This window comes from Rousettus aegyptiacus, unplaced genomic scaffold (genome assembly GCF_014176215.1).
Source record: "Rousettus aegyptiacus isolate mRouAeg1 unplaced genomic scaffold, mRouAeg1.p scaffold_m13_p_14, whole genome shotgun sequence".
Classification (NCBI taxonomy): Eukaryota; Metazoa; Chordata; class Mammalia; order Chiroptera; family Pteropodidae; genus Rousettus; species Rousettus aegyptiacus.
Window position 1 is genome coordinate 59,829,443 of NW_023416289.1, and position 24,344 is coordinate 59,853,786.

Consider the following 24,344-nt stretch of genomic DNA (forward strand, 5'->3'; position numbering starts at 1 on the left):
TGGCTCTGTCACTTTCCATCACCCCTGCATGTCCTCATTAAACTGTCCTTCTTTCGAAGTTCCCCCTTCCCTTTCCCTTCTCTGATCTAAGCCTCCACCCCTCACCTGCTCCCCAGGGACCCAGTGTACCCCAAGTATTCAGGCTGAAGTCTGGCCATGGTATCAATGATTTAAATGCAGTGAATGACAGTCTCCCCTGATTCAAGGGCGCTCCGCTGCTGGCCACATTTAGACTATGTTGCCCTTCTGCTTTTTCCAAGCTCTGTCCAGCCTCCTTCCCGCTCTGTGTGTGTGTGTTCTGTAAAAAGCGCAGCTCTCCCCAGGCTTTTGCAGAATTACAGAGTATAAAGACAGCAGTGGCAGAAAAAGGATAGGGGTATGCACCTGGGGACCACTGTGAGGTGCCAAAGAATTTGGGGACAGGGTAAGAAAAATGTCGCCTCCTGGAAATAAAGCTAGTTTGTAACAAATGCATCATGGCTACTACACTCGGCCAGCTGCCGAACTGGTTTCCCCTTCTGCAGAGAGCCAGTCGCCCTCTCTGGGTACGTGGCCGGGAGCAACCGAGCCAGTGTGTGGCCCAAGGCAAGTCACTTCATGTCAGTGAAACGACAGATTTAGAAGATCAGATCCATAATTCTGTCACATAAAACAAAAGCCACAGACACGTGCAGCCCAAGCGAGTGCAGATGAACTTACGGCCGCGCCACTTGCAAAAAGGCATTTTATGTAGTCCATCCTTTTTAGCGAGGTGGCACTTGGTCCTTGGGACTTTGTGAACAGCTTCTCAGCTGCCTGCTGGAACCATCAGCCCTGGGACAGGCTGGCCCAGCCAGTGAGGGGACGTGGGCTCCACAGCCACCTGGGAGGTTCCTTGCAGCTGGTGTCCTTCGAGTGTCCTCTGGTTGCGTCTAAACGTGTGAGAGCACAAGCTCTGGGTGGACAAAGGGCACTCGGGGCGACAGCGGCCCCTGCACCAGAGGCACCGAGCAAGCTGCTGGTCTTAACCCCACATGTCTCGCGTAGGGTCCTCACCAGTGTTCCAGCTGCTGCCCCCAGACCGCTCCCCACTGCCTCGCTGCCCCGTGCTGACCACTCTGGCCGGTCGCGCTCAGGGGCAGTGTCAGCTGGGTCCCCACCCCGCCTGCTGACGGCCACGTGCTGCTCTCCCCCTCCAGCCACCTGGCCACGGAAGAGCTCCCTGCAGCCGGGTTCTGCTGCACAAGCCTGTCCCCATGGCCACAGCTGATGGGACTCAGAGAATGCCAGTGCAAGGCAGACGACCGAGGAGGCCAGGAAGCAGCGTCAGCTTGGCTGGAGGCTGGGATGTGTACCAGTTTCACCTGGAAGACGGTGGTGGCTTTGCGCTTTGTCCCATCCAGTGGAAAGAGGGGGGCACCGTTCCAGTGCAAAGAGGGCACAGGTGACATGTCATTCTGGTCCCGGGGTTCCCAAGGCCGAGCCGAACCCTGAGATCCTGTGTGAACCGTAGAATCCTGCACACTGCTCGTCGCCCGCTTTTGTTTTTCCCTGTCGCTTTTAGTTGGTGCATCTCCTACATTTGCAGCAGGGAAGCCACGTGCTTCTGACCTCGCAGAGGCCACGGTGGAAGCCGCAGGCAGCACGGGACCCCTGGTAGCAGGCTTGCAGTCAGTCACTGTGCCAAGGGACAAGCCGTGACCTAATTAAATCACGCTTGGCAGCGACAGGTGGAGAGGCGGGCACTGTGGGGCAGAGAGGCTTCCCTGTAACCAGCCTTGCGACCCGACCAGGCTTTTGTGGCCAGAAGAGGGTCTGGTTGCTAAGGCAGTGGTCCCCAACTTTTTCGGCACCAGGGACTGGCACTCCTGTGAGAATCTAACACCTGACGGTCTGAGGCGGGGCTGAGGCGGTGACGCTGGCTCTGGGGAGCGGCTGCAGATGCAGATGAAGCTTCGCTCACTCACCTGCCGCTCACCTCCTGCTGTGTGGCCCGTTCCTAACAGGCCGCGGACCCCGGGGGCTGGGGACCCCTGTGCTAAAGGACACCCCAGGGCTGGAACTCGGGGACTTCTCCCACGACTCTGTCGACATTCATTGAAGCTAAAGTCCTTCCACATGATGGCTTCAGAGAGGTACGGAAGCCACAAATAAAGCCATTTTACACACGGGCTAGCACCCGTGTTTAACTGTCATGCCTCGGAAAAAAACGTGGCTCCTTTGCTCTGGGATGTTAACTCTTTTTATTAATTCAGGGTTAACATTTTATTTGCTCTGTGGATTTCTCGTTCAGAGCTGTGGGTCCGACAGACACGTGCTGGGCCCCCAGCCCACAAGGAACGACTGAGAACCATCACAGCCAAAGAGAGGACGGGACAACGTGGACAAGGGCGAGCTGGGGAGGCTTAAGGCAAACGTTGTTCCCAGAGTACAGGGAGTCATCAAGCAGATCTGCGCATGTCAATGAAAATATATGAATATTTGTCAAAATAATTAACATCGGTAAAAATCAGGACATGTGGCTTATAAAATGCCTACACAGGTTTGGCAGCAAGAGACGCAGCCGTGCCGTCGGGCCGGTGCCGCGGGCAGACGCCGGGCACCCGCCGTGAGCGCCGGCCTCCCGAGGAACAGAGCCAGGCGCGTCTGAAGAGCAATCCCACGGGGCGCGGGGTGCTGGGTGACGGATAGTTCGTGAGCTGCGGTCACATTTTGGTAAGAGGAACTACTTGGTGGTTGGGGTGTTTTTTGGCTGGCCCTGGGGACGCCTCCTGGGGACGCTCTTCAGAAGGCCTTGCGTCGGACAGAGGTGCTGTTTGGGCCACTCCTGGAGACACAAAGGCGGTGACAGGGTGCTCGGTGCCCTCGAAGGAAGAGCTCAAGGGCTTCCCCGTGGGAGTTGGGTGCGGTTTTCTGAGCTGTCACTGCGATTTCAGAAGTCGCTGCCTGTGCAGAAGTAGGCGCTCGTCCCCAGTGGTCACACGTTTGATGCCCCTGAGTCCGTATCATTCGCACCCAACCGTCCCCCGGCCGGCGCTGTGGCAGGCGGGGGACAGGTGCACCGCTCAGCCCTGGGTCACACGTGGGGACAGCCAGGCTCTGCGGGCTGGAGCTGAGATGCACCGCAGAACAGGGGAAAATTGCGGTGAGCCAGCGCCCCGACTCGCTGCTTTGGTCTTGAGGAGCCGGTAAACTCACGGTCCCGGAACCTGCTCCAAAGCCGGGGCAGGGGGTCCCCAGAATCCGTTTTGTTCCCGTTTGGAGTTTGCCAGAAGGACGCAGCCAGGAAGCGGAGTCTGAGGGGACGTAGTGTTCGGGAGCCGCTCCCGGGGGCCTGCCACCTACCCTGGGCACCCCAAGACGGTGCCCAAGGACCTTGCTCATGGGTGCAGGCCACCGCCCCCGAAACGGGCTCCGCCGGCAGGCTTGGGGACAGGCAGACGGACGGACGGACGGCCAGGCGTGCCCCTAGCCGGCCAGCAGGCACGTGCGGCAGCAGAACTGGACGAACAGCTTCCGCTGGCAGAGCTGGTTGGACTTCACCATCTCACAGAAGGTCTCGTCAGCTGGACCCGCCCCGGAAGGAGAAAAGGGGCGCGTCAGGCTCTGGGGCCTGTGTGACTGCGCCAGCCACCCCCCGGCTGGCCTGCTGGTGTGTGTGTGGGGGGAGGGGGGAGCCGCGGAGGCAGTGGGGGTGGCAGCCAGGGCGGCCCTCGCAGTCACCCCTGTGGCACGCGGGCGGCCCGGCACAGCCCTGGTGGCACGTGGAGTGCAGGAGCTCCTGCTGAGTCTGGGGGACACGAGGGGACTCGGGGGGCAGGGGGTGGAATGTGGCGTTGGGGGACCATCGGGCTGTGCCAGTGCGGCCTCAAGCCCACGTGCACCCCCTTCCAGACAGCTGTGCGGGGGCTGGACCCGAGGAGCTGCGGGAGGCAGGGACCAGCGGGCTACAGGCAGAGGGCGCTGCTGCGGTCCGGAGGCCAGCCCAGAACCGGAGCGGAGGGGACAGCATGGCGGGGTGGGGAAGGGCCACTGCGGCCGGCCAGCCCCTGGGCCGCCGGCTTTGAGGACGTGTCGCTGTCCAGAGACCAGCCGTGACCACCTCGCCTCCCTGGGCTCGACTGGAACCCAAGCGGCTGACTTCCTGCAGAGGAAGCCTCCTGGCCTTCGAAAGGACACGATTTTGCAAACCGAAAAACAGCCAAACGCCGAGGTCTGCAGGCCTGCCCAGGGCCAGCGCCACCTCTGTGCCCAGCGGAACCGGAGCTGGCAGCGCCCTCTCCTGGGTGCTGGGTGGCGGTGCCCAGAGCCGGGCCGGGCCGCCCCTCGGTGGCCCGTGGAGCCCTGGAGGCCCCTCCCCGTGTCACATGTCTGCCACAGCTCCTATGCTGCCTCCCCAGCCGAAGTCCCCAGATGGGTCTTTGCTGCTCTCCAAGTTCCTGTCTCCCTACTACCCAGAGAACCAGCCTCTCTCCTGGCAGACGGGGTCCTCTGGGTCCTCCTTGTGTCCCGACTCTAACCCCCAAGGCCAGGCCTCGCCTGCGAAGTCGCCGTACACAGGCCACCCGGGCTCATGTACCAGCGTGGGGACGGCACCAGAACAAACTCACTTCTAAGTCACTCGCCAAACCAAGCGGCCACGGCTGGCGTCGGAGGCCTGCAGGGAAGGGGCCCCTGCGACGGCGGTGGTGGCTGTGGCCTGCGCCCCCCGAGGGCTGCCGCTCCCACACCCTCCTTGCCCTTCCCGCCAAGCCAGAGGCGGGGGCCCCTGGCCCAAGGGCGCCCGGCCGCCGCCCCCTGGGCTCACCGTTGCTGCAGGTGTGGTTGGTGACGCACGAGGTCCCCAGCTGCGTGAAGCCTGACTTGCATCGGCTGCAGTTCCTGCTGGAGCCTTCGCAACTCAAGCAGTTCTCGTCACACCTGCGTGGGGACACGGGTTCCCACCGCTGTGTGGGGAGGAGGCCTGGGCACTCCAGGCCCCCCTCCTGCAGCCTGTCTCCCCTGCTGCGCTGTGACCCCCGCCCCCCCCACACACACTGCATCCCCCACGACAGTCCTGCATCCTGCTGGGTCGCTGTACACCCCGGGAGGTGACAATGAGCTCACGGCCACTGGCAGGGGCTCAGGGCAGGCCTGGGTCTCCCAGACCTCCCCTGCCCTGCCCTGGGCCTGGTCGACTACAGAAGGAACGTCCCCCGCCCACCACCACGACCCTCAAGGCCACCGTCCACGTCCCCGCTGCCGCTCTGACCCTGACCCAACGGGCCCGCCCCGCCCCGTCCTGCCCTATGGGGCAGGAAGTCCGACCCGAGGCGACTCAGCCAGACAGGACGCCGGTCTCACCCGCTGACCGAGGGTCACTATGGAGTGGACATGCAGAGGAGGAAAAGTGGACGAGGGCTCGCGGCAGGGCGTGTGCGCCCGGCCGGGAGGACACAGCTTCACACGGGGGAACCGCCAGGACCCTTCCTTCTCAGGTGTCTAATTACAAACCCTAAGGAGCCCAGCACAGGCTTCCTCAGTTCCCAGCGGCTGAATTCACCATGGGCGAGGCGCAGGTGGGAGCCGCCGGGCGTCTGAGCCGGGCTGTGAGCGCCGCGGAGGGCAGCTGTGCCCGCCGCCCGGTGCCTGCACACAGTAGGTGCTCAACTGACGCTCCTACAGTGACCCGAAGGATGAAAGCCACCAACTGGCAAGACCCTGGCGAGCACGGACTGCAGGGGTCCCCTCCTCGGTGAGCGGGCCCCTGCCTGCCCACGGTGCCCGCCTCAGGGGTGGGATGTGGCACCCATCCCCTAGGGAAGGGGCCGCGGCGCTGGGCGCGGACGGCGGCCGCCGGGGCGCGTACCTGCGGCACACTCTGTGGGGCAGGCCGGGCGTGTCCTCGGGGAAGAAGCCCTCGCTGCAGGCCGGCACGCACCTCCAGTCTTGGAAGAGGAAGTTCGGGGCGCAGTGAATGCATTCTTCTCTGCTGGGCCCTGAGGGGTGCGGGGAAGAAGCAGGTGTCAGGGCCCCTCCCGTCCCCGTCCTGGGGCCGATGGAGAGCCTGTGAGGCCCGGGGCGCTGTGCAGGGGCCCCGAGGCCACCAGTGCAGCTGGACTCCCCAGGTGCCCACTGGACGTCGGCGCTGGGCTGCCCTCACCCGCTCCTGGCGGGGGGGCCAGTGCCCTGCCTCACAGAGCGGGACGTGGAGGCACGTGCCGCGCTGGGCACACTGCCCACCGCCCGCGCCACGCCCGTGGCCCCGGCTCCGAAGGCGGCCTTTCCCGACGGCCTCTGCAGCGCGAGGGGCTCCGAGCGTGACGTGTGGGCTGAGTGCGCACACGCTGTGAGTGTGACACGCACGCACGCCGGGATCAACAGTGAAACGAGGCTGTGAACGCGCCCACTTGGAAGTACTGGCCACGTGTGGTAATGCCAGCTCTTTAGGGACGCCATCATCATTTTCCCTGCTTCTCTAGGAAGTTTAAAATTGTGCCAGCAGCTCACGCTTGTGGCCGGGCCCCTGCTTCTACCGGGCAGAACACCGAGGTGACGGCGGTGCTGGTAGGTGTCCGGCAGCAGAGTAGGGACGAGTCAGGGCTCGTGGGCGGGAGCGGCGACCAGGCGGAGCTGTGTGCGGTCAGGACGCGGCAGGCAGGCGTGGCCAGCCAGTGCCCTCGGCCCCTGAGGACTCGGGCCTGGAGCGAAGAAGCCGAACCATCTGCCCATCTGCTCGCTCCCTCTCTCCATTCATTCCAATAACACGCGAGTGCTGGGACCCACTCTGTGCCAGCCGTCCCGAGGAGCACCTGCTGGGATGTCAAAGAGGCAGCGAGGTGGCCACAGGCGGACAGCTCAGGGCGCTGGGTGGCGGGAAGGACCCCTCTGGACTCGAGCTGCTGTCGGCCCCTGGTAACTCCCCCCACCTGCCAGCAGAGGCCGCGACGTCCGGCCCTCCTCCTGGAGAAGCCTCTGGCCACGGCGGGGCCTCTCCGCGGGCCTGGGCCTCCAGGAAGTGGGGAGTGGCAGGCGAGGACAGGTCCTTCTGACACGGACCCACACAGGACATGCAGCAAGAAGCCCCCTGGAGACTCAGAGCCGGGAACTGGGGTTAGATGCACACAACCCAGGAGCTCAGAAAGAACCTAGGCAGGTGGGCAGAGGGGAGAGGAGACCCCCAGATAGCCTCGGATGTGCACGGCGCTGAATTAAAGGCCCGAAGTGACAGAGAAGTCACTGGAGTGAGACGAGACACCTACGAAGAGTTGATAAAGCTGTCTGCCACCAGGCACTCAGGAGACGAAGAAAAAGGAGAGGGAACTGAATTACCGAAGTGGGCGGCGTTAGGAAGCCGCACGCCTGAATTCGCGCAGTCGGGTGCTGACGCGATTTAAACAAGTGAGGTCAGCGCCGCTCCGCAGCTGCCGGGTCGGACGTGGGGTCAGGGAGAGCGTCAAAACGGCGGGGGACACGCGGACTGCCAGGGGACGCCGCCCGGGGCCCACGCCAGCGCTTCGGGGGGCTGTCCCGGGGGGCACTGCGCCCCAGACTGTGCGGGCTCAGGCGCGGCCGGTGCCGCGTGGGGCTCACGCGGCCACACCAGGGGTGGGAGGTGCCCATCCTGCCACAATACCCGGGACCCATGTCGTGGCCGCCGTGACCCAGCAGAAACCCGTGTCTGCGACGGCTACCGCGGCGGAGACAACCCCGTGAGGGTTTCCTAGATCGCGGACCAAGGCGCGGCGCGGGTCAGGACGAGAAGCCGAGGCGTCAACTCTGAGGCACGGACGCCTAACGCGCTTCCGCGTCCTGGCGCCAGAGGCTGGCGGCACGTGAGGGGCGCGCCTGGGAGGCGCCGGGGCCAGGGCACCCGCGACACGGTGCGCACGAGCCTCTCCTCCGGAAACCGCGCCCCACACACGGGGCGGCGGGCGCAGGGGACGAGGGCGGCGTTCCGGGCGGCCCCCTCCCCTCCCCTCCCCTCCCCTCCCCGAGCCTCCACCGCGGCACATGCCTGGTGTTGCCACAGCCAGTGCCCCAGGCTCCGAAGCCGGCCACGCCCCGCGACTTCCCTTTAGTTTTAAAATTTGTGATGAAATGCCTATGACACAAAGTTCACCATGTGAACTGTTGCCCGGTGCGGTGGCATCGGGGACCTTCACGGTGCTGAACCTCTGTCACCGCCATCCGCCCACCCCCTGAACCTCGTCTTCCCCACCTGGCCCTGCACACCCCCCCTCCCCCCTGCCCTGCGGTGACACCCCGGTGCTCTGCAAGGGCCCCGGCCTCCCTGGCGTCCAGGGGGTGGGGCCGCGGGGTGGGGCCGCTCGCTGGGGCACCCAGGTCCTGGGCCCACGGGCACACGGAAGTCGAGGCGTCTGCGGCGACGGGCTCACGCACCCACGCAGGTCCGGCAGGCATGATGGCACCGCCCGCATCTGACCAGCTCGGAGTCAAAGTAGGTGCCAGGTTCACAGTCTGGGATGCAGCTGCCCCGTGCGAGGCTGTGGGGGGAGAGAAGAAAAAAAAAGGTTTTCATATCCCTTCCAAATCGTGATTTGCCATCAAACGCCTTTTGCAACGGGAAAGGAGGTTGGTACGGCACAGTTTTTCATGTCACATGTGGTCCCAAGCCAATGAGAGCAGGAGAGGCTGGCCTGAGGCTGGCTGCAGGGTGGGCCAGAAGGGACGCCTCGGGCCTGCCTGGAAGCAGACCTCCACCTGCTGGGGGTGGTGGCCCCTGGCTCCCCTCGAAGCCCTGAGGCCCGGGTCCCAAAGCGGGAGGCCACGTGCGCAGCTCTGTCCGCGTCTGATATGGAGCCTCGTCCCTGACATTCACCGAATCTGAACCCGAATCCCCAGAGGAGAACTTGAGCGTGCGTGCGTGCGTTAACCCCGGTGGCACACTGTCCCAAAGTCACTGCCTCTGAGGCTTCCACGGCGTTAGCCACGCTGACCCCGTAACCTGGACCTGTCCCTGCCCTGCCCAGGACTTTCCACGCGGCGCCTTCTGCAGCGAACCTGAGACGGAAGCTCCTCCTGGGCCCTGCCTTGCACGGCTCCGCCTCCCGGGAGGATGGGCTTAGGAGGAGCCTGGGGGCGGGGGGGGGGGGGGGACGGGGCTGGACGGCCCCCTCGGGTCCTGCCGCTGCCACTCCCTGGGCCACTCCCTGGGCCCACATGCGGCCACCGCAGCCCCCTTAGCGCAGGGCGTCACCGGCAGGAACTCAACCTCAGCTCTTCGCATCTCTCGCCTCCTTCATCTTCACAAGGAAGGCTGACAGCACCCCACCTGACAGCTGAGGGGTCGAGGCGTCACGACCCACGCCACTCGCCGGGGAGCGTGGCCCGGCCGGCCCGCCCTCCCCTTCCTCGGACGCGGTTCTAGGCTGCGCGGGGTTCCCAGCGTGACTCTGAACAGAACGTTTCCTAAGCTTCTAGACGCAACTCGGGGAAGCAAGTAATGGCCAGGTGGCTGCATTAAACGGGCTAAATGAACATCTCAAAAATATTCCGATGCGATCGTTAGCCCAGTAAAGTGATTTTGGAGGAGATGCGTGCTGAGCTTGATGGAAGGGGAAAAGCCAGGAGTGTGAAGAGCTCAAAGCCCCCCGCAGGGAGCAGCCCCCCCCCCCACCCCAGGGAGCAGGCCCCCTCAGGGAACGGGCCCCTACCCCGAAGGAGGCAGACAGACGGGCGGAGATAAACGTGTGTCCACGGCTGGACTAGGGGGGCCACTGGCAGTGCCCGGTGCCCGAGGGGGCGGCCAGGCCCCTACAGCAGCCACCTCCGGACGCCAGGTAGGAACGCGGGTCTCACCCGCCCCCAGCTCCCCAGCTCTCAGTGGAAACCAGACTGACAGACCCTTGGGCTTTACCCCGAAAGGTTTGGGCTTCTGCATATTCAGCTCCCGAGAGGAAGCTGCCAAAGCTTGGCGAGTCAGCGGGAGACATGGGGCTAGTAGGGGCCCGGCGCTCGGGCGGTACCTGAACCCCTCCTCGCAGACCGTGCATCTCTCCGGCTCCCCGACGCACTTCCTGCAGCTCGGGTGGCATTTAAGGCAATTTCTCTGGCCTGGAGAAAAGATGAGGAAAAGGGAAGAATGAACAAGAACCAAATCTGGGCAAACGAGACTCGGGCGTCTCCGAGCGGGGTGGCCGGGGCTGCACGTCCCTAGGCGTCAGTCTCCAGAACGGATGACGTAGGAACGAGCCGGCCGGAGGCCACCTGGGCAACGCGGGCCGGGTGTCCGACGACGGGTCTCTCCCCTCAAGCAGCCTTGGCGGCCCCGTCCGGAGACCTGCCGGGGTCCAGCTCACACTCAGAGGGACCAAGGCCAGCTCCCGGCCAACAGACGCCGCCGAGATGGGGGGCCCTTATGAAGGCGGCAGGGTCGGCCCCCGACCCCAGCGCCCTCGCGGGGGCCTTTACTGAACACGCGGCGGTCACCTATACTGAGGCAGGAGTCTGCGACGCCCACCCTGCCTCCCGGGGGAATCTGGGGCACCCAGCTCCCACCGGCAGCCGCACGCGCCGCTCTCGAGGCCACGGTCTCTGGAGCCTCCTCGACGCCGCCTGCGTCCTGGACGCTCAGGGCGGCTGGCTACCCCATGCCACCTCCTCAGGGTGGCATTGCTCGCACGCCACAGGCGCTCAGTGCGGGTGGCTGCTTCTTGCCTGAGGAGTGGGGTGGGGGGACCTCCAGCCTGAGAACAGGTCTGGCTGGCCGCTCAGGAGCCTGGAGCACAGCCTTTCCTGGAGGAGAAGCTGCAGGACAGGCAGCGGGCCTGCCTCTTCCAACAGCCGAAGTCACACTGGACCCTTCTGGCTGGTTTGTGTGTGACCCACCATTAATGAACTGGCCTGAAGGCTTCTCTCTCTCTCTCTCTCTCACACACACACACATACTTACACACTCACGTCCTTTCTCAGAAGCACAGAGTCCACAGGAAGCAGAGGGCAGGGGAAGCTCCACCAGGAGCGGGGACCCCAGCCCGGGGAGAGGGGCCCGACTCTTCACTGCCATGCCCAGCGACGCGCACTTACTTTCGTCAGCGTAGAACCCAGAGGGGCAGAGGGCCACGCAAGTGCTCGTCTCCTGATGGTGGTAGAGCCCGCGGCGGCAGGACAGGCACTGGGCCGGGCTCCGGCCCGAGCAGGTCTCACAGCCCCGGTGGCACCGGTGACAGCGTCTCGCTCCTGGGTCCCCGAAGTAGCCCAAGGGGCACACACTCACGCACTTCCTGGGGAGACAGGGGCAGATGGGTCCTTGCCCGCGGGTCTGGGCCCCACCCTCGCCGTCCGTCTGGTCAGCGGCGCAGGTCACTGGGTCACTGCACGGCTGGCTGCCTGTGTCTTCACAAGGAGCTGAGAGTGTCCAGGGCCGAGAGGGGACAGAACCCGGAACCCTTTCCCGGTCACCCTGGGAGGCACCATGTGACAGTCTCTGACTTGGAACTTTCAGCTCCAGCAGGACCCTGTGCGGGCTGACTGCGGCCACATTGACCACCGCGAGAGCCACGCCGGCACCCTGCCCGGGCCCCCCGAATGCCGCGCCCCCGCCTGGGCGTGCGGGGACAGGAGCGCCCCATGTGGAGCCCACGGTCCTGGTCCCTCATCGATTCCTACGCAGGCGCCGGGTGTGGTGGGGCCAAGACCACAGCGCACAACGGGCCCCCTCAGCGGGTGCCACAGCCCCCCGCACGAGCGACGGGACCCGGCCGTTACCTGCTGGTCTTGGAGTTCCCCAGGCTGAAGTGGACACAGTTCAAGCACTGGTCAGCGCCGGGGCCATCGCAGCCTTTGTCCCCACACTCCGGATGGCACACGCCTTAAAGAAACAAGCGGAGGAGCCGCCTCAGACAGGGCCGGACCCCCAGGGCCCAGGGTCAGCATGCCGCAGCCAGGCAGGCTCAGGAGGGAACGTTGGACGGCCAGGCCCCAGCCCCCGGGGCGTCCGGACGTGGTGCTGGGACCGGCCAGCAAATTCGGTTTCCCTCGTGAAGGACGAAGGGTCGCGACGTGGGTGCTGAGGGTGTGGGAAGCTGCTGACGCTGCCTGCCCGACGGGGACGGGCAGGAAGGGCGGGGCTGGGGACAGACAGGCTGGGCTGCCCGCGTCAGGGCCGGGGCAGGGCTGGCCCCCATCGGCCACCTCCTTCCCGGCTTCCTGCCCGGTCACTCTCAGCGACGGGCCACCAGTGTCTTGCCCTAAGTCCCCCACATCCCCCCCCCCATTTAACTCTGGGGCCCTGTGTCCCTTTGCGAAAGTGAGCGGGAGAAAGGCAGGGAGCTCCGCGGACCCCTGCCGGCCCGCCCTGCCGGGCCCTTCCGCCTGCGTGTGCCACGGGAAGACACCGACCCTCAGGCCGGGCCGGGATCTGTCCTCTTCGCCCTGGCCTAACGAACCTGGCTACCGTGTGCCAGAGCTGGCTCTGTGGCTCGGTGGTACGGCGGCTGCTCCCTGTTCCCCCCATCCGCCTCCTCCTCGAGGAAGTGGCCCTGAAAGGCTCCCTGCCGGGACACGTGCCCCCGCGAGGCTTCTGAGTCTCGGGAAGGAAAAGGGAAGCTTCTGGGAGGTTCCAGTGGTTCCAGGGGGCGGGAGCATGCTCGGGAGCAGAGACGAGGGGGTTTGCTGGCCACCAGCACCTCGCAGGTCGCGAGGGAAAGACAACAGTCGCCATTCTCTGCTGCCCACAATGGGCCTTTGGCGAGGCGCACAAGGCCCCCTTCATCCATCCCAGGGCACTCCGGGGCAGCCGGCTTGCTGGGCTTCCCGCCCCAAGGGTCTGTGTTGACATTTCCTAAGCTGCCACTGTGAACCCCTCCCAAAGCAGGACCGCGAGGGGCGGCATCGCCTGGTCGGGGTGGAAGGGCACAGGCTGTGGTGCTGAGGGGGCCCAGGGCGTGGCCCACCACACCCAACGGGGTCACAGCCTGCGACCGGGCGCCCCATGCCCCTTCCCCCGCAACCACCCACGCCCCTTCCCCCCAACCCTCCCGTACCCCATGCCCCTTCCCCCCTGCACCCCACGCCCCTTCCTACCTCAACCCCCACACCCCGCACCCCATGTGAATGACCTCTGAAAGGCCAGACTCAGCCCTTCTGTGGCCACCCTGAGTTAACTGCACCCCCGCCCCCCAGCCTGTGGGGCTCCTCCTGGCAGCCTGCGACTCATCCTGGGCGGGGGCGGGGGGGGGGAGCCCACATCATTCATGTTCCTCTGTCTCCTTTCCCTCTTTTGTCAATTAGCATGAAAGTCCCCCGGGACACATGGCTTGTCACATGTGCTGAGCTGCTGGCCAACGGCCACGTCCCCGCTGAGGGCAGCGGCTGACCTGAAAACCCCACCTTGAACTCTCTGTGGAGCAAACCATAAACGAATGTTCAAAAGCTACTTGAAGGTCTTGGTGCCTTGTTGTCACGTGCCCGGATCAGTTTCTGAAGGAACAGGGGGATTCTGGACGCCCCCACTGTCCTGGGCCCCATCTCCAACCCTCACCACCTTCCTGTCCTTTACTTCTTCACGGGGGAGACCTGGTCCTCGGTCCACCCACCCTCCATCCATCTGCCTCTCTCGACCCTCCCACCCTGTCTCTGCCTGGCGCCCCCTGCTGCTGGACCCTGGGCCCAGGGGCAGCTTCCAGCACTCTCCAGAAGCCTCCCCTCCCCAGTCACCCCTGCGAGCTCCTGCCTCAGGCCCCCGCGCCTCTGTGCTAATGACCACCGCCCCGCTTCAGGTGCCCGACCACCGCCCCGTCTTCCTGCCTGGCTCCTCATGCCTCCACGAGGGGCTCCGCCGCCATGCCCCCCCAAGGGCCTCCTGCCTGTGTCCTGGATCTAATGCAGCTGGTCCCCCCACCTCCCCGAAGCCCTCTCTCCGTGGCCCACCCGCCACGGCCCCCACGCTGCACGCAACTCCCAGGCGTCGGGACCGTGCTCGCGGAGACCAGGTGACGGACCACGGATGGCCACCCTATAGTGAGAGTCCAGGAAGTGAAGGACAAAAAAAGTCCTTTATTAATAATTACTGAACCTTGCCACAGTTTATAAATCACAGGGGAGCCGGAGCAGATTAGTCTATACATAATTCAATGCTCCATTTTAAAGGAGAGGCAGAAGAATTTAAAACGGAACCGACCGTAATTTATGCTTGATACGTATGGGTGGCATTCTCCATTTTATTACTTTCTCCCCCCAGAAGCTGTTAGATAACTCGAAACACTGACGGTCTTAGATATGAGCCACCATTTATCAAGCAGCTGTAACATTTAGCTGAGGACAATAAGCCCAACCAGAACGCTCGCTTCTCGCAAACCCCTGGGCAGGTGCGGAGGGCAGGGCCTTCTACGGAGCACGCTGCCCAGGCCACATCCTCCCCGTGCAGCCGCCTGGGTGCAGCGAGCAGAAGGCCCCGAGCCCCGGGCCACCCGGCGACGGCACGGCTGGACGAGCAGGGCTCGCAGTGACACCTCTCACTTCCTGTGAGGGTCTGAAGCCGCTGCATGCAGCAGCAAGTCTAGGCTCTGGAGACCTAGTTCGGGTCTGTACCCCAGCTCCCCCTCTGCCAGCTCCTTCCTGGCTGTGCTCCCTGCTCGCTGCCCGTTAGGACCCCAGGCCCACATTCCAGCTGCGAGGACTGGAAATGGGTGGGGGTGCAGAGAGGGTCAGGGGGCGGGACGTGGGGGCCCAGAAGGAGCCTCATGAACCAGGGGGCAGTGCCGGTCCTGGTCGGGCATAGAGAACCTCGATTTCCTGGCCTGGGAAGGCTGGAGATACTTACTGGTCTGAAGCATGGCTGCTCTGTACAGCATTGGGCAGGCCGTGTGAGGGCATCGTTACTGTGACTTCCCGTTCAGGAGGAAGACGCCTAGCTGCGCCCCACGCGGCCGGGACAGCCCCCACCTCGGCGACAGCCCTCGGGCTTCGGGTCATTACCTGCGTAGTCCTCCTCGTCCTCGGGAACCTCGGCCTGGGACAGCGACAGCGTGGCCGTGGGCGGCTGCAGCTCCGGGGTGGGCAGCTCCAGCATCCGGGAGCGTGACTGATGGGAGCCAAAGGCGCCGTACGGGTGCTCGGCCGTGCCGTACAGGACGAGGCTCCATTCTTTCAGCTTCCCTGGGAGACACAAGCCAGGGCCACCGACAATCAGGAACCTCAACCCGACCCCTCGGCCTGGCCAAAGGCCACTGCAACTCACAAGTGCCAGGTGCTGCCCAGCCTGAGCCCACACCCCCCGCCCCCAGCAGGCCCGTGCAGCCCCACCCCCAGCTCCTAGTCACCAAGGCCCAGGGACACACGCCTGCTGCCCGGCCGCCTTCTGCAGCCCGGGCCTCACGGCAGCCTCCCCCAACAGCCCGCCCCCACGATCAGACACAGCACCCCCGTCTCTCGGTGTATCTGGTGGGTCAATCTCGGGCCAAGCCTGGGCCCGAGCCTTGTCCCGTGTGCCCCCAAATGTGACAACTGGGTTTCACTGAGGAGTCCTGCTCTTTGGACCCTCGAGCCCGGACCACGGAAAGAGTGGTCTTGTGAGGCGCCTCCCCTCCCAGCCAGCCCCGGCAGTGAGGACACTGGGTGGCGTGGCAGGGGGGTACAGGGGGCACATCCTCGAAAACTGGGTGAAGGGCACAGACGCCGGACGGGGTGTGGGGACAAGGGGCCCCGCGGCTGACAGGAAGCCCCCAGCCGTGCACAGGGAGCGGGGGAGGGAGGCAGCACGGACCCCGCCCCCGCCCGACCCATCATCCCTGAGGTCATGGAACACGTCGGAAGCCGAGGTGGCGTGTCCGGGGCCGGCTCTGCCGCAGCCCTGCGTCTGGGTGCCATTTCCTGTGCCGGTGCCGCCAGCATTGGGGACAGTGGGACCCTGCGGCGGAGGTTACTGCTGCTATTCTCGTACCGAGGGGCTGACGCTCGGGGTGGCCTGCCCGAGGACGTGCTGCACCCCCGTCATCGGCGCTTCCGTGGAAGCACTGGCCAAACACCAAGCGGTCACCCCAGCGGCGAGCCACCTCGGCAAAGCCTCGTGACCGGCCGGCGAGAGCCGACGAGGGGCAGCGTCCTCGCGACCTTCACGCCTGCGTGGCCGGGAAGACCCGGCCTCCTCGCCACCTGCTCTCGGCGACCAGCACGGTGACTCTGCTCTCTGTGTCTGTCACCTCTGCGTCTGGCGGGCTGTCTGCAGATGGCCGCCTAGAGACTGTTTCTGCAGCGTGTGCAGCTCTGCCCGGCTAACCTCGTCCTCGGTTCCGATTCCAGGGATCCCCTAGACTTCCAAAATCCTAGAACGGGGGCTCCTCCTCGTCCACGCACCCCACAAACCCTGGGGCTGCAGCCCGCACTGCCCACATGGGTGCGTGGAGGATGGAGGCACAGTTGGCCCGTGGTCCCCAGGCCGGACTCTGCGCTCCTCTGAATGGCCCTTGATCACGATCCTGTTTACACAGCACGGAGCACGGCAATGCTGTTCCTTTCCAACCGTCGCCCTGGCCAGTGAGGGTCCCAGGCCCCGACGCCTGCAGCCCCCACACCGCCCCAGGCCAGGCCAGAGTCAGAAGACGGGGGTCCTTCACCTCGGAAAGCAGCCCTGAGCCATTTCCCGGGACGCGGCCTGCCACAGTGCCTGGCTCTGGAGACGCGGTGGGTGGCACATGAGACTCAGCACCCCCAGTCAGTGACGATGACGATGGCTGAGAGGCACTTCCCACGGCCACAGGTGCAGAAACACCATCCCCGGCTACGAGCCACCACCTGTTTTCAGCTCCTTACGATCAAAGAATGCTCTCTTTCCAAACCACAAAGGGATCTGGGCATTTTAACTGCTGAGGACCCGGCTGTGATGAAGGTGACGGCTGAGTAGCTACAGGACAGGGACCGAGGACGCTGTAAGCTGTCACCTGAGTCAAGGGCCTGTGTGGAGTGTCCCGAAGCCCCCACTAAAGGCCTAGTCTCTACAGTTCGGTTCTTATTTTCGGATATAGTTTCGGTAAGACAAACACATGGGGCCAGCCCGAGCTCACGACCAGCACGCGCCCCGCGTGGAGCGGGCGGACCCCGCCAAACCCAAACTGCAGCTCCTAGGAGCGCGCATCACAAGCAAAAGCCGTTCCTTCTTTTCTCGCCTCTGTCCTATATGAGATGACATCATTTCACAACTTAACATAAGTTGAGTCACGTTTTAACGGAAGGGACAGGAAACGAAGATTCCGAGGACCCGGCAGGAGGCGGGGGTGGCAGAAGAGACTTCCATTTCATTTAAAAACCCACAGCATGTATTACCTTTTACATATATAAACTGTTTCAGAAAACATAAGTTTAATTTTTAAAAAAGCTATGAACGAAGTAATTATATAGTCAAGGGAAAAAAAAAAACCATTAAAAAACTGTGATGCTCAGGCTTTTGATTTCCATTTCTGGATAAGGACAGCATGAGCAAGGAAACGTTAGAGTATTCCAGGAGGCTCAGACGTGAATAATGTTTCTATAGTCGATGTAAACTCTTCCCATCAGAAACGATGAAGGTCAGAAGGAAATGTAACATCTTTAAAGTGCTGGGGGGGGAAAAATACTGCCACCCTAGAATTCTATATCCAGTAAAAATACCACTGAAAAGTGGGTTTAGTCACGGCACCACCACAACGGTTTCTTCCAAGCAGAGTCAAAACCAGTGTGTCGATAAATGAGCAAATAAACACAATTAAAAACAAACCAAAAAAGTGGGTTGAAATAAAAACATTTTCAACTAAATGCAAGCTGAGTAGAGTCATGGCCAGCAGGCCGGCGTGAAAAGGCGTCAACGGTCCATTTGTAGGGAAATGTAAAAGAATAGGTTTTTCCCTTCTCCTTTCCGTGAAAGACAAAGGCCGCTTAAAGCGAAAGGATCCCTGTAAGATGGAGTTTGTAGTGCGCACACAGGTAAAAGGCGTGCCGTGACCACAGCACGCGGTGGCGAGTGGGGGTCGGGGGAGGGATGGCATGCCAGGGCCAGTCCTGACACTTGTGAAGTGCACAGCCGTGCAACACTGATTCTACACAAACCGTAACGTAGGAAGGACACACACTGTCATCCTTAGAGCGGCCAGGCAAATACGGCTAAGAAAGCCAATTAAAGGAAACAAAATGGGATGCTCGAAAATATTTCATCAAAAAACAAAAACAGAAACAAAAGCAGGAAGAGGAATCTTTTTAATACTGTTGGATTTAGTTTGTTAATATTGAACTTGGGATTCTCGTGTTTACGTTCTTGAGTGAGTCTGGCTGAAAATTCTCCATCCTCGTGACGTGCCGCTGAGAACTGGCGTCAAGGACATACCGGCCTCACTAAACCAGACTACGTGTTTCCCACGTTTTCTACCGTCTGAAATGTTTACGGAATAGCGACATCATTCCTCCATGTGAATGTTTAGCAGAATTTGCCAGTGAAGCTATTTAGCTTTGAGTTTCTTTTAAAGTACAGACTCAATTTCTTTAGTAGGACAATGTTTTATTTTTATTTCTCCTTGTATCAATTTTGTTAAGTTCATTTTTGTCATTTCACTTAATATTTCATTTTTTGGTCACCAAGTTGTTTATAATGTTTTCTTATAGTAATTTTAATGTGTACAGGATCTGTAATAATGTTCCTTTTTCATTCCTGAGATTACCTTCTTGTGTGTTAATTTATACTTTCTTTGATCTGGACAAAGATACAGTATCTTTTGTTTACTACTTATTTATAGTTTTTCTTTAGGAACTGCCTTTTCAGCCTCCTCGCCAATTTTCTAGTGGGTGCTTTTTAGGTTTCTTAGTGACTTGTAAGCACTCTTTAAATATTGAGGTTCCAAAACACTATAAAGCTGTTTATGATCATCTCACCACGGGGCTGAGAGTTAGAGACGTGTAAGAGGGTGTCTGCGTACTGGGATTTTTAAATACCAAATATTGTTGTCGTTTTTTTTTTTAATTTTCCCCTAAGAAAAAATCACTTTTTAGCATATTGAGAAGTCAAATGATAACTGTTTACTGCTTAGCAACATTTAGTCGGAAAAAGCTTGGTTTGCTGAATAAGTGGTTAAACTGATGGCAGTCAGACCGTCACTGCTCCGAGTGGGGCTTAGAAAGAGAGACTGTGCGCAGTGACGAGGTCCGGGTGGCGATGCTCGTCCTCGGAGAGAGGCCGAGGCTCACCAGAGGTGGGCCGGCTCCGCTGGGATGCGGACGGCGTGGGGTGGCGGGGGGCTGAGCCCTCACCGGGTCTGAGCTGTGCTCAAGCGCAGAACGCAGCCCCGACGCACGCGCAAACCCCAGCAGCACCCCCTCCCCCCCGCGCCCCCAAGCCCTGCCCGTGCGACCGCCACCTGCAGACCGAGTCGCTGTGAAGCGGGGTCTGCGCTCAGGTCCATTCCCGGCGGAGCGTCGCCAGGCTGAGACACACCTTCCCCTGGCCTCGGAACCCAGAGCGAAATGGATGACAAACGCGCCGTTCCGTTTTTTTGTTTGTTTGTTTTTTTTTAAGTTTTACAATTAATGACACAAACCCAGCTCACTCTGATGGGAGGGGCTGCTGTTGGGTCTGGCGTGTCATTCAGGCGCCCTACTTATTGAACCCCGAGTCTTATCTGAGATTTTGAAGTATTTTGCCCAACACACCATGGAACTGAGCTGGCTTTTTATTTTATTTTTATTTTTTTAAGCAATTAAGTTGCAGAGATTTGAGCAGATGGAATTAACGAGACAGAAACCCAACCCCTCGCCCCAAAACAGGTTGAGCCGCCTGAGGGAAACGAAGACGGCGCCCTCTGTGGGAGCTGTGTCTCCGCATCGCTGCTGGCACCGAGGTCAGTGGCGACCTGGCCAGACCACGGGGGTGGACGGGGGCCGCCACGCACACTGGGATCTGCCGGAGGTCCCCCCTTCTCCCTGGGTTCCAGAATGCTGGAGTCGGCGGGACACTTCGGCCACCCAGTGGCACCTTCCCAGGCCGAGGCCCCAGCAGACGGCAGCAAACCAACGCGCATGCGTCAGGGCCGGGGCGCCCTGCTCCGAGTGTGCGCTGCGGGGCGCTGCCTGGAGGGCCCCCCTCGCTCTCTTCGTTCTCCTGCCCTCAGGAGCAAGGCCGACGCGGCCCACGCTCGGGGAGGCGGCGCTAGTGCCCGCGTGCGCTCTACGTGCGGCCGAGGGCCCCGTGCGGGGTGCGGCCTGCGCAGACCCCGGGACAGCAATCGGTCCCCAGATGCCGGCATGGCACAGATGGTCAGAGCTCGGAGGTACCAGGGGACGGTTATTGCATCCTTGTCTCGAGCAGCCAGAGACCCGGATTCTGCCATGTCCAAGGACAGACACTGGCCTTTCCGGACTGCATTCGGGGGTCACCCTCGGGTAGTGCCCCGGTACTGCAACGCATAGAAAAAAAGGTTGCAAACCATTTTTCTGATAAGGATCTGGCATCCAAACTATTTAAAGGACCCTTTATAATAAGCTCAGGAACGCAAAACAAAGACTTGAAGGGACACGACCCTGGAGGTTGACGGCTGATGAGCACGTGAGGAGGTGCAGGGCGCCGCCGGTTGCCAGGCAACGCGGACCAAAGCCCAGAGACACCGCTTCGCACGCATCGGCGCAGCCACAGCAGCAGAGGCGGAAAGCGAAGCCCGGCTGGCGAGGGCGTGCAGAAACAGACACGAAAATGCTCCTTCGTCGCGGGCAGGAAGGGAGCACGGCGCGGCCACTGTGACAGACACTCTGGCGGGTCCCCGAGAAGTTACACGCGGACGCACCCCACGACCCAGCGGTCCCGCGTGCGGGCACACGCCAACGTGACAACGCATAGCCGCTCGCGGCCTGCACGTGGACGTCACGGCGGCATCGCCACGGCAGCCGCGAGCCAGGAACGACCCCGGCGTACCCGGCTGACGTAAAACAGACAAACGCGATGTGGTGCGTGGAGCGGACAGAGTTCAGTCGTAAAACGCAACGAGGTAGGGAAGCCGGCTACGCAGTGGACGGACCCCCAAAATGGGACACGAAGTGAAAGGCCCAGCAGCGCACAATTCCGTGCTTGCGAAACGTCCACAGACAGAGGGTCGACTAGGGTGGCCGGGGGCGGAGGGGGTGGGGGGTAGGGGGTGGGGGTGGGACGGGCATGGCTGCCTGGTGGCTCTGGGGCGCCCCTCTGCGGGATGACAAGGGTCTGGGACTAGACACGCTAAATCCGTTTAACCACACACAACAACCATGGACGGGCTGCCGTTGGCTTTATGGGAATTCTACCTTCATGAAAACGGGGAGAAAGAGAGTGACCAGACACACCGCAGCCACCCGGACCACTGACCTTGCTTGTCCGGGTTGCGGACCTGGGCCGGCATGTCCTGGATCTCCAGGGTCCACACACCCTCGGCCTTCTCCCCCCAGCAGTGCACAGACATGAACTCCCAGTTGGAAAAGCCTTCGTTGGAGTGGTCCAGCAGCCTGCGATGGAGACAGGGGTCAGGGGGGGAGTGGGGGGTGGCCCGAGGGTGGCTCTGTCCCCGGGAGACCACCCAGTCCAGCTGAGGCACCTCCGGGTGCGGGTGTGAGCACGGGGGAGGTGCGGCCCAGCCCCATGCGAGGATGCTGGTAAGAGGGTGGCTGTTCGCGCCCCGGCTTGGGACCCGGCAGGCCCCTCCGTTATCCCCCTGGGCCTCCCAAACATGGGAGGAAGGCCGGGCACAGGAGCCCAGGGCAGGTGGTGGTGGTCCCCGCCCACCCTCCTTTCCGGGGAGGGGTCCAGGGCAGGGGCCTACTGCAGATGCTCTAGAGCATTCTTTCTGTCACAGGTCACTAGTGACAGCCCTCGACCCAGACCCCGTGTTCCTTCAGGTGTCTGGTCTGCACCCAGCCCAGGTGTGTTCCCCCGGGGCCGTGGCCCCCGGGCCTGGCAGGCTGGCAGAGGCTGGGCCCAGTGACCCCACTGAAGACCCAAGGACAGGGCAAAGGAAGCCTCTCTTAGGTGCCAGTGTGCAGAAGGAGCGGACTCCCGTTTGCCTCAGAGCCAGCTCCTGCATGCTGTCCTTTGTCCCTCGTCTCCGGGGCTTCACAGTCCCAGCTGCTGGGAGGTGACGCGGGAGGTCTGAGTGTCCCTGGGGAGGCCCGTGTGCTCCCTCCCCCACCCGGCCCCCTGACAAGCCGCCTCTGTCCTTCCGGACCAGAAAGTCCTTGGTGACGGGGACTCCAGCTCGACCCCTTTTGTCTTGCGTGGTCTGAGCAGAAACAGGAAGCGACTCGGGGTACCGCTGTATTCCCTCCTCAGAAGAAATGGTTCTAGGTCCTTCCCTCTTACCCTCCCGTCACCGTCTAATTTTCTATCTGTTTTGAAACAGTAATTTTTTTGACATAGGGACTCTTTACTGTTCATCAGAAATTCAGATATGTTTTACACGATGGAAGATTCGATTCCCACTTTGGGGGTTCTCTGGACGTCCACCGTGGGGGCAGGCAGACACCCTGTACTTCCTTCTAAGAAGCTGCACAGGTCAAGGCTGATTTTCACACACGAAGCCAAACTGAATCCAATTCACTGAACACGGACAAATCATCTTTCAAGGGCTGACACGGATGAATAACAAGTTACTCTTAGTGGACACATTTGGCAAGCTGAAAAGGCCATGGAATTAAGTGAGAATTAAGCAAAATCGAGTTAAGATAATAGATCCTACAGTCACATAATCTGTGTCTTGGGGGGGGGGGAAACAAATTCCCAGGACCCAGCGGCCGAGGGCGGGTTAACAGCACTGACGGCCCTGGTACAGGCCACCAGCACCTCGGGGCGAGAAACCCAATGCGCCTGCAGGACTCGCTCTCCGCTCCCCCCCACCCCGCCCCTGCCCTGAGCAGAAGGACGGAGGTCAGGGGAGGAGGACTGGGGGGCGGTGGCTGCTGGGGCGCTGGGGGTCCTCGCAGGTCGGGTAGATGGATGTGAGCAGATCGGGACGGGCCAGCCACCTGCCCCGGGGCGGTGCCGAACACGTCCATCGCTATTATCATATTCCGTTCTCGTGACTCTGCTGATTGTGACAGGGTAAAATGACACTTCCCAGGGTAAGGACTAGAGATAGAGGCGGCCCACTCCGGGGTACCCAGCTGGGGAGCGAGGCAGATGGGGCGTTAAGCACCAGTGTCCGGGCTCCAAGCCCACGTCGGTCCCTGCAGACCACTACTGCCCCCTGGCGGGTGCCCTGCCCCACCCTGCCCTCCCACCGGGCCCGCCTGGCCTCACCTCTTCGCCAGAAGTTGAGACTTGGTCCCCGAGGGGGAGATCAGGTGGATCTGGAGGTCTCCGCGGCGGGGGTGGGAGATGGAGATGCGGGCCACCACGTGCTCCAGGTAGGCCACACGCTGGTCCGAGCGGTCGGCGCAGGCCGTGGTCAGGGCGGTGGTGCGCAGCGTCTGCACCACGGGGATGCTCCTGCGGGGGAGGGGCCGCGCGCACTCAGTCCCACGTGAGGGCGGCGGGTCCCCCCTCGCCCCACCCTCGGACACTCCTGCGACCATTATGCTCCTCCTGCCCAGAGGGTGTCTGTCATTCTGGAATTGCTTAGACAGGTGTGAAGAACGGTTTCCCGGGCAGACTCGGCCGCCTCGGTGGCCGGGGGGCTGTGCAGTGCCCTTGGCTGTCTGGCATCCTCAGCCGCCCAGGCCCCCAGGCGTTAAGGCCTCACTGCTTCGTTCCAAAGCCTGGCCTTGAAAACGTGAGTCACGCTGCTAAATAACACCCGCAGCCCGCCGGACACTGGCTCTAGTCTGAGAAGGCACAAGGATTAATTTATCTAATCCAGAGAGGCCAAGGGTCAAGCCCAAGGTCACGGGGCGACTCGGCAGCAGAGCCGGTTCCAGAGTCCAGGCCTCCTCCTCTGTGCCCTGCTCCCCGTGTGGCGGCCAGGTGGACCCACACCTGTGTTCAAGATGGTGGGAAAGAAGAGACAAGTGACCCCAAGGCCAGAGACAGCCTCTTGTGCTAATTAGTCACACTGGCCAAGGCCACAGTGGCGGGGCCAGAGTCGCAGGGGTTGGACGGGAGCTGGTCCGCCCGCCTCCGCCTCCGTCTCCTGCCCTGGGAGGGCCACGGTTCCCTTTATGAAACCAAGGCGGTGGCACCACATGGCCTGCAACCCGAGGGCAAGCACTGAGCCCCAGTCAGGCACAAGGCAGCTCCTCCGGAAAGTTCTAATGCACCCCCAGGTGCATTACAGCAGACGCAAGCCTGCACCTGGACACGACCCCCACACTTGGGCTGGGCCATCCTGCCTATTCTGGCCACCGTGGCTGCCCCGACGACTTATCAATTGAAGAAAGACGCCCGCCCAGCCGCCTGGAGTCCCCGCCTCACTCTGTTTATCAGGCGGGGCGCTTCCCCCACGAAGCCCAAC

The 24,344-nt window shown here is 62.2% G+C and overlaps 1 protein-coding gene across 7 annotated transcripts in view; it reads right to left on the bottom strand.

Moving 5' to 3' along the window:
• Nucleotides 1-2,203: 2,203 nt before the first annotated feature.
• Nucleotides 2,204-24,344, bottom strand: part of PCSK6 (proprotein convertase subtilisin/kexin type 6) — a 115,261-nt gene continuing 93,120 nt past the window's right edge. For all 7 annotated transcript variants that reach the window (XM_036232049.1, XM_036232050.1, XM_016154842.2 and 4 more), the window contains exons 12-21: nt 23,195-23,383; nt 21,272-21,408; nt 14,899-15,078; nt 11,689-11,791; nt 11,008-11,204; nt 9,948-10,035; nt 8,362-8,465; nt 5,828-5,957; nt 4,787-4,899; nt 2,204-3,545 (exon numbers count right to left, since the gene is read on the bottom strand). In XM_036232049.1, the coding sequence (XP_036087942.1) occupies nt 3,448-3,545; nt 4,787-4,899; nt 5,828-5,957; nt 8,362-8,465; nt 9,948-10,035; nt 11,008-11,204; nt 11,689-11,791; nt 14,899-15,078; nt 21,272-21,408; nt 23,195-23,383 (1,339 nt within the window). In that variant the 3' untranslated portion in view covers nt 2,204-3,447. The remainder of the gene's footprint in view (nt 3,546-4,786; nt 4,900-5,827; nt 5,958-8,361; nt 8,466-9,947; nt 10,036-11,007; nt 11,205-11,688; nt 11,792-14,898; nt 15,079-21,271; nt 21,409-23,194; nt 23,384-24,344) is intronic.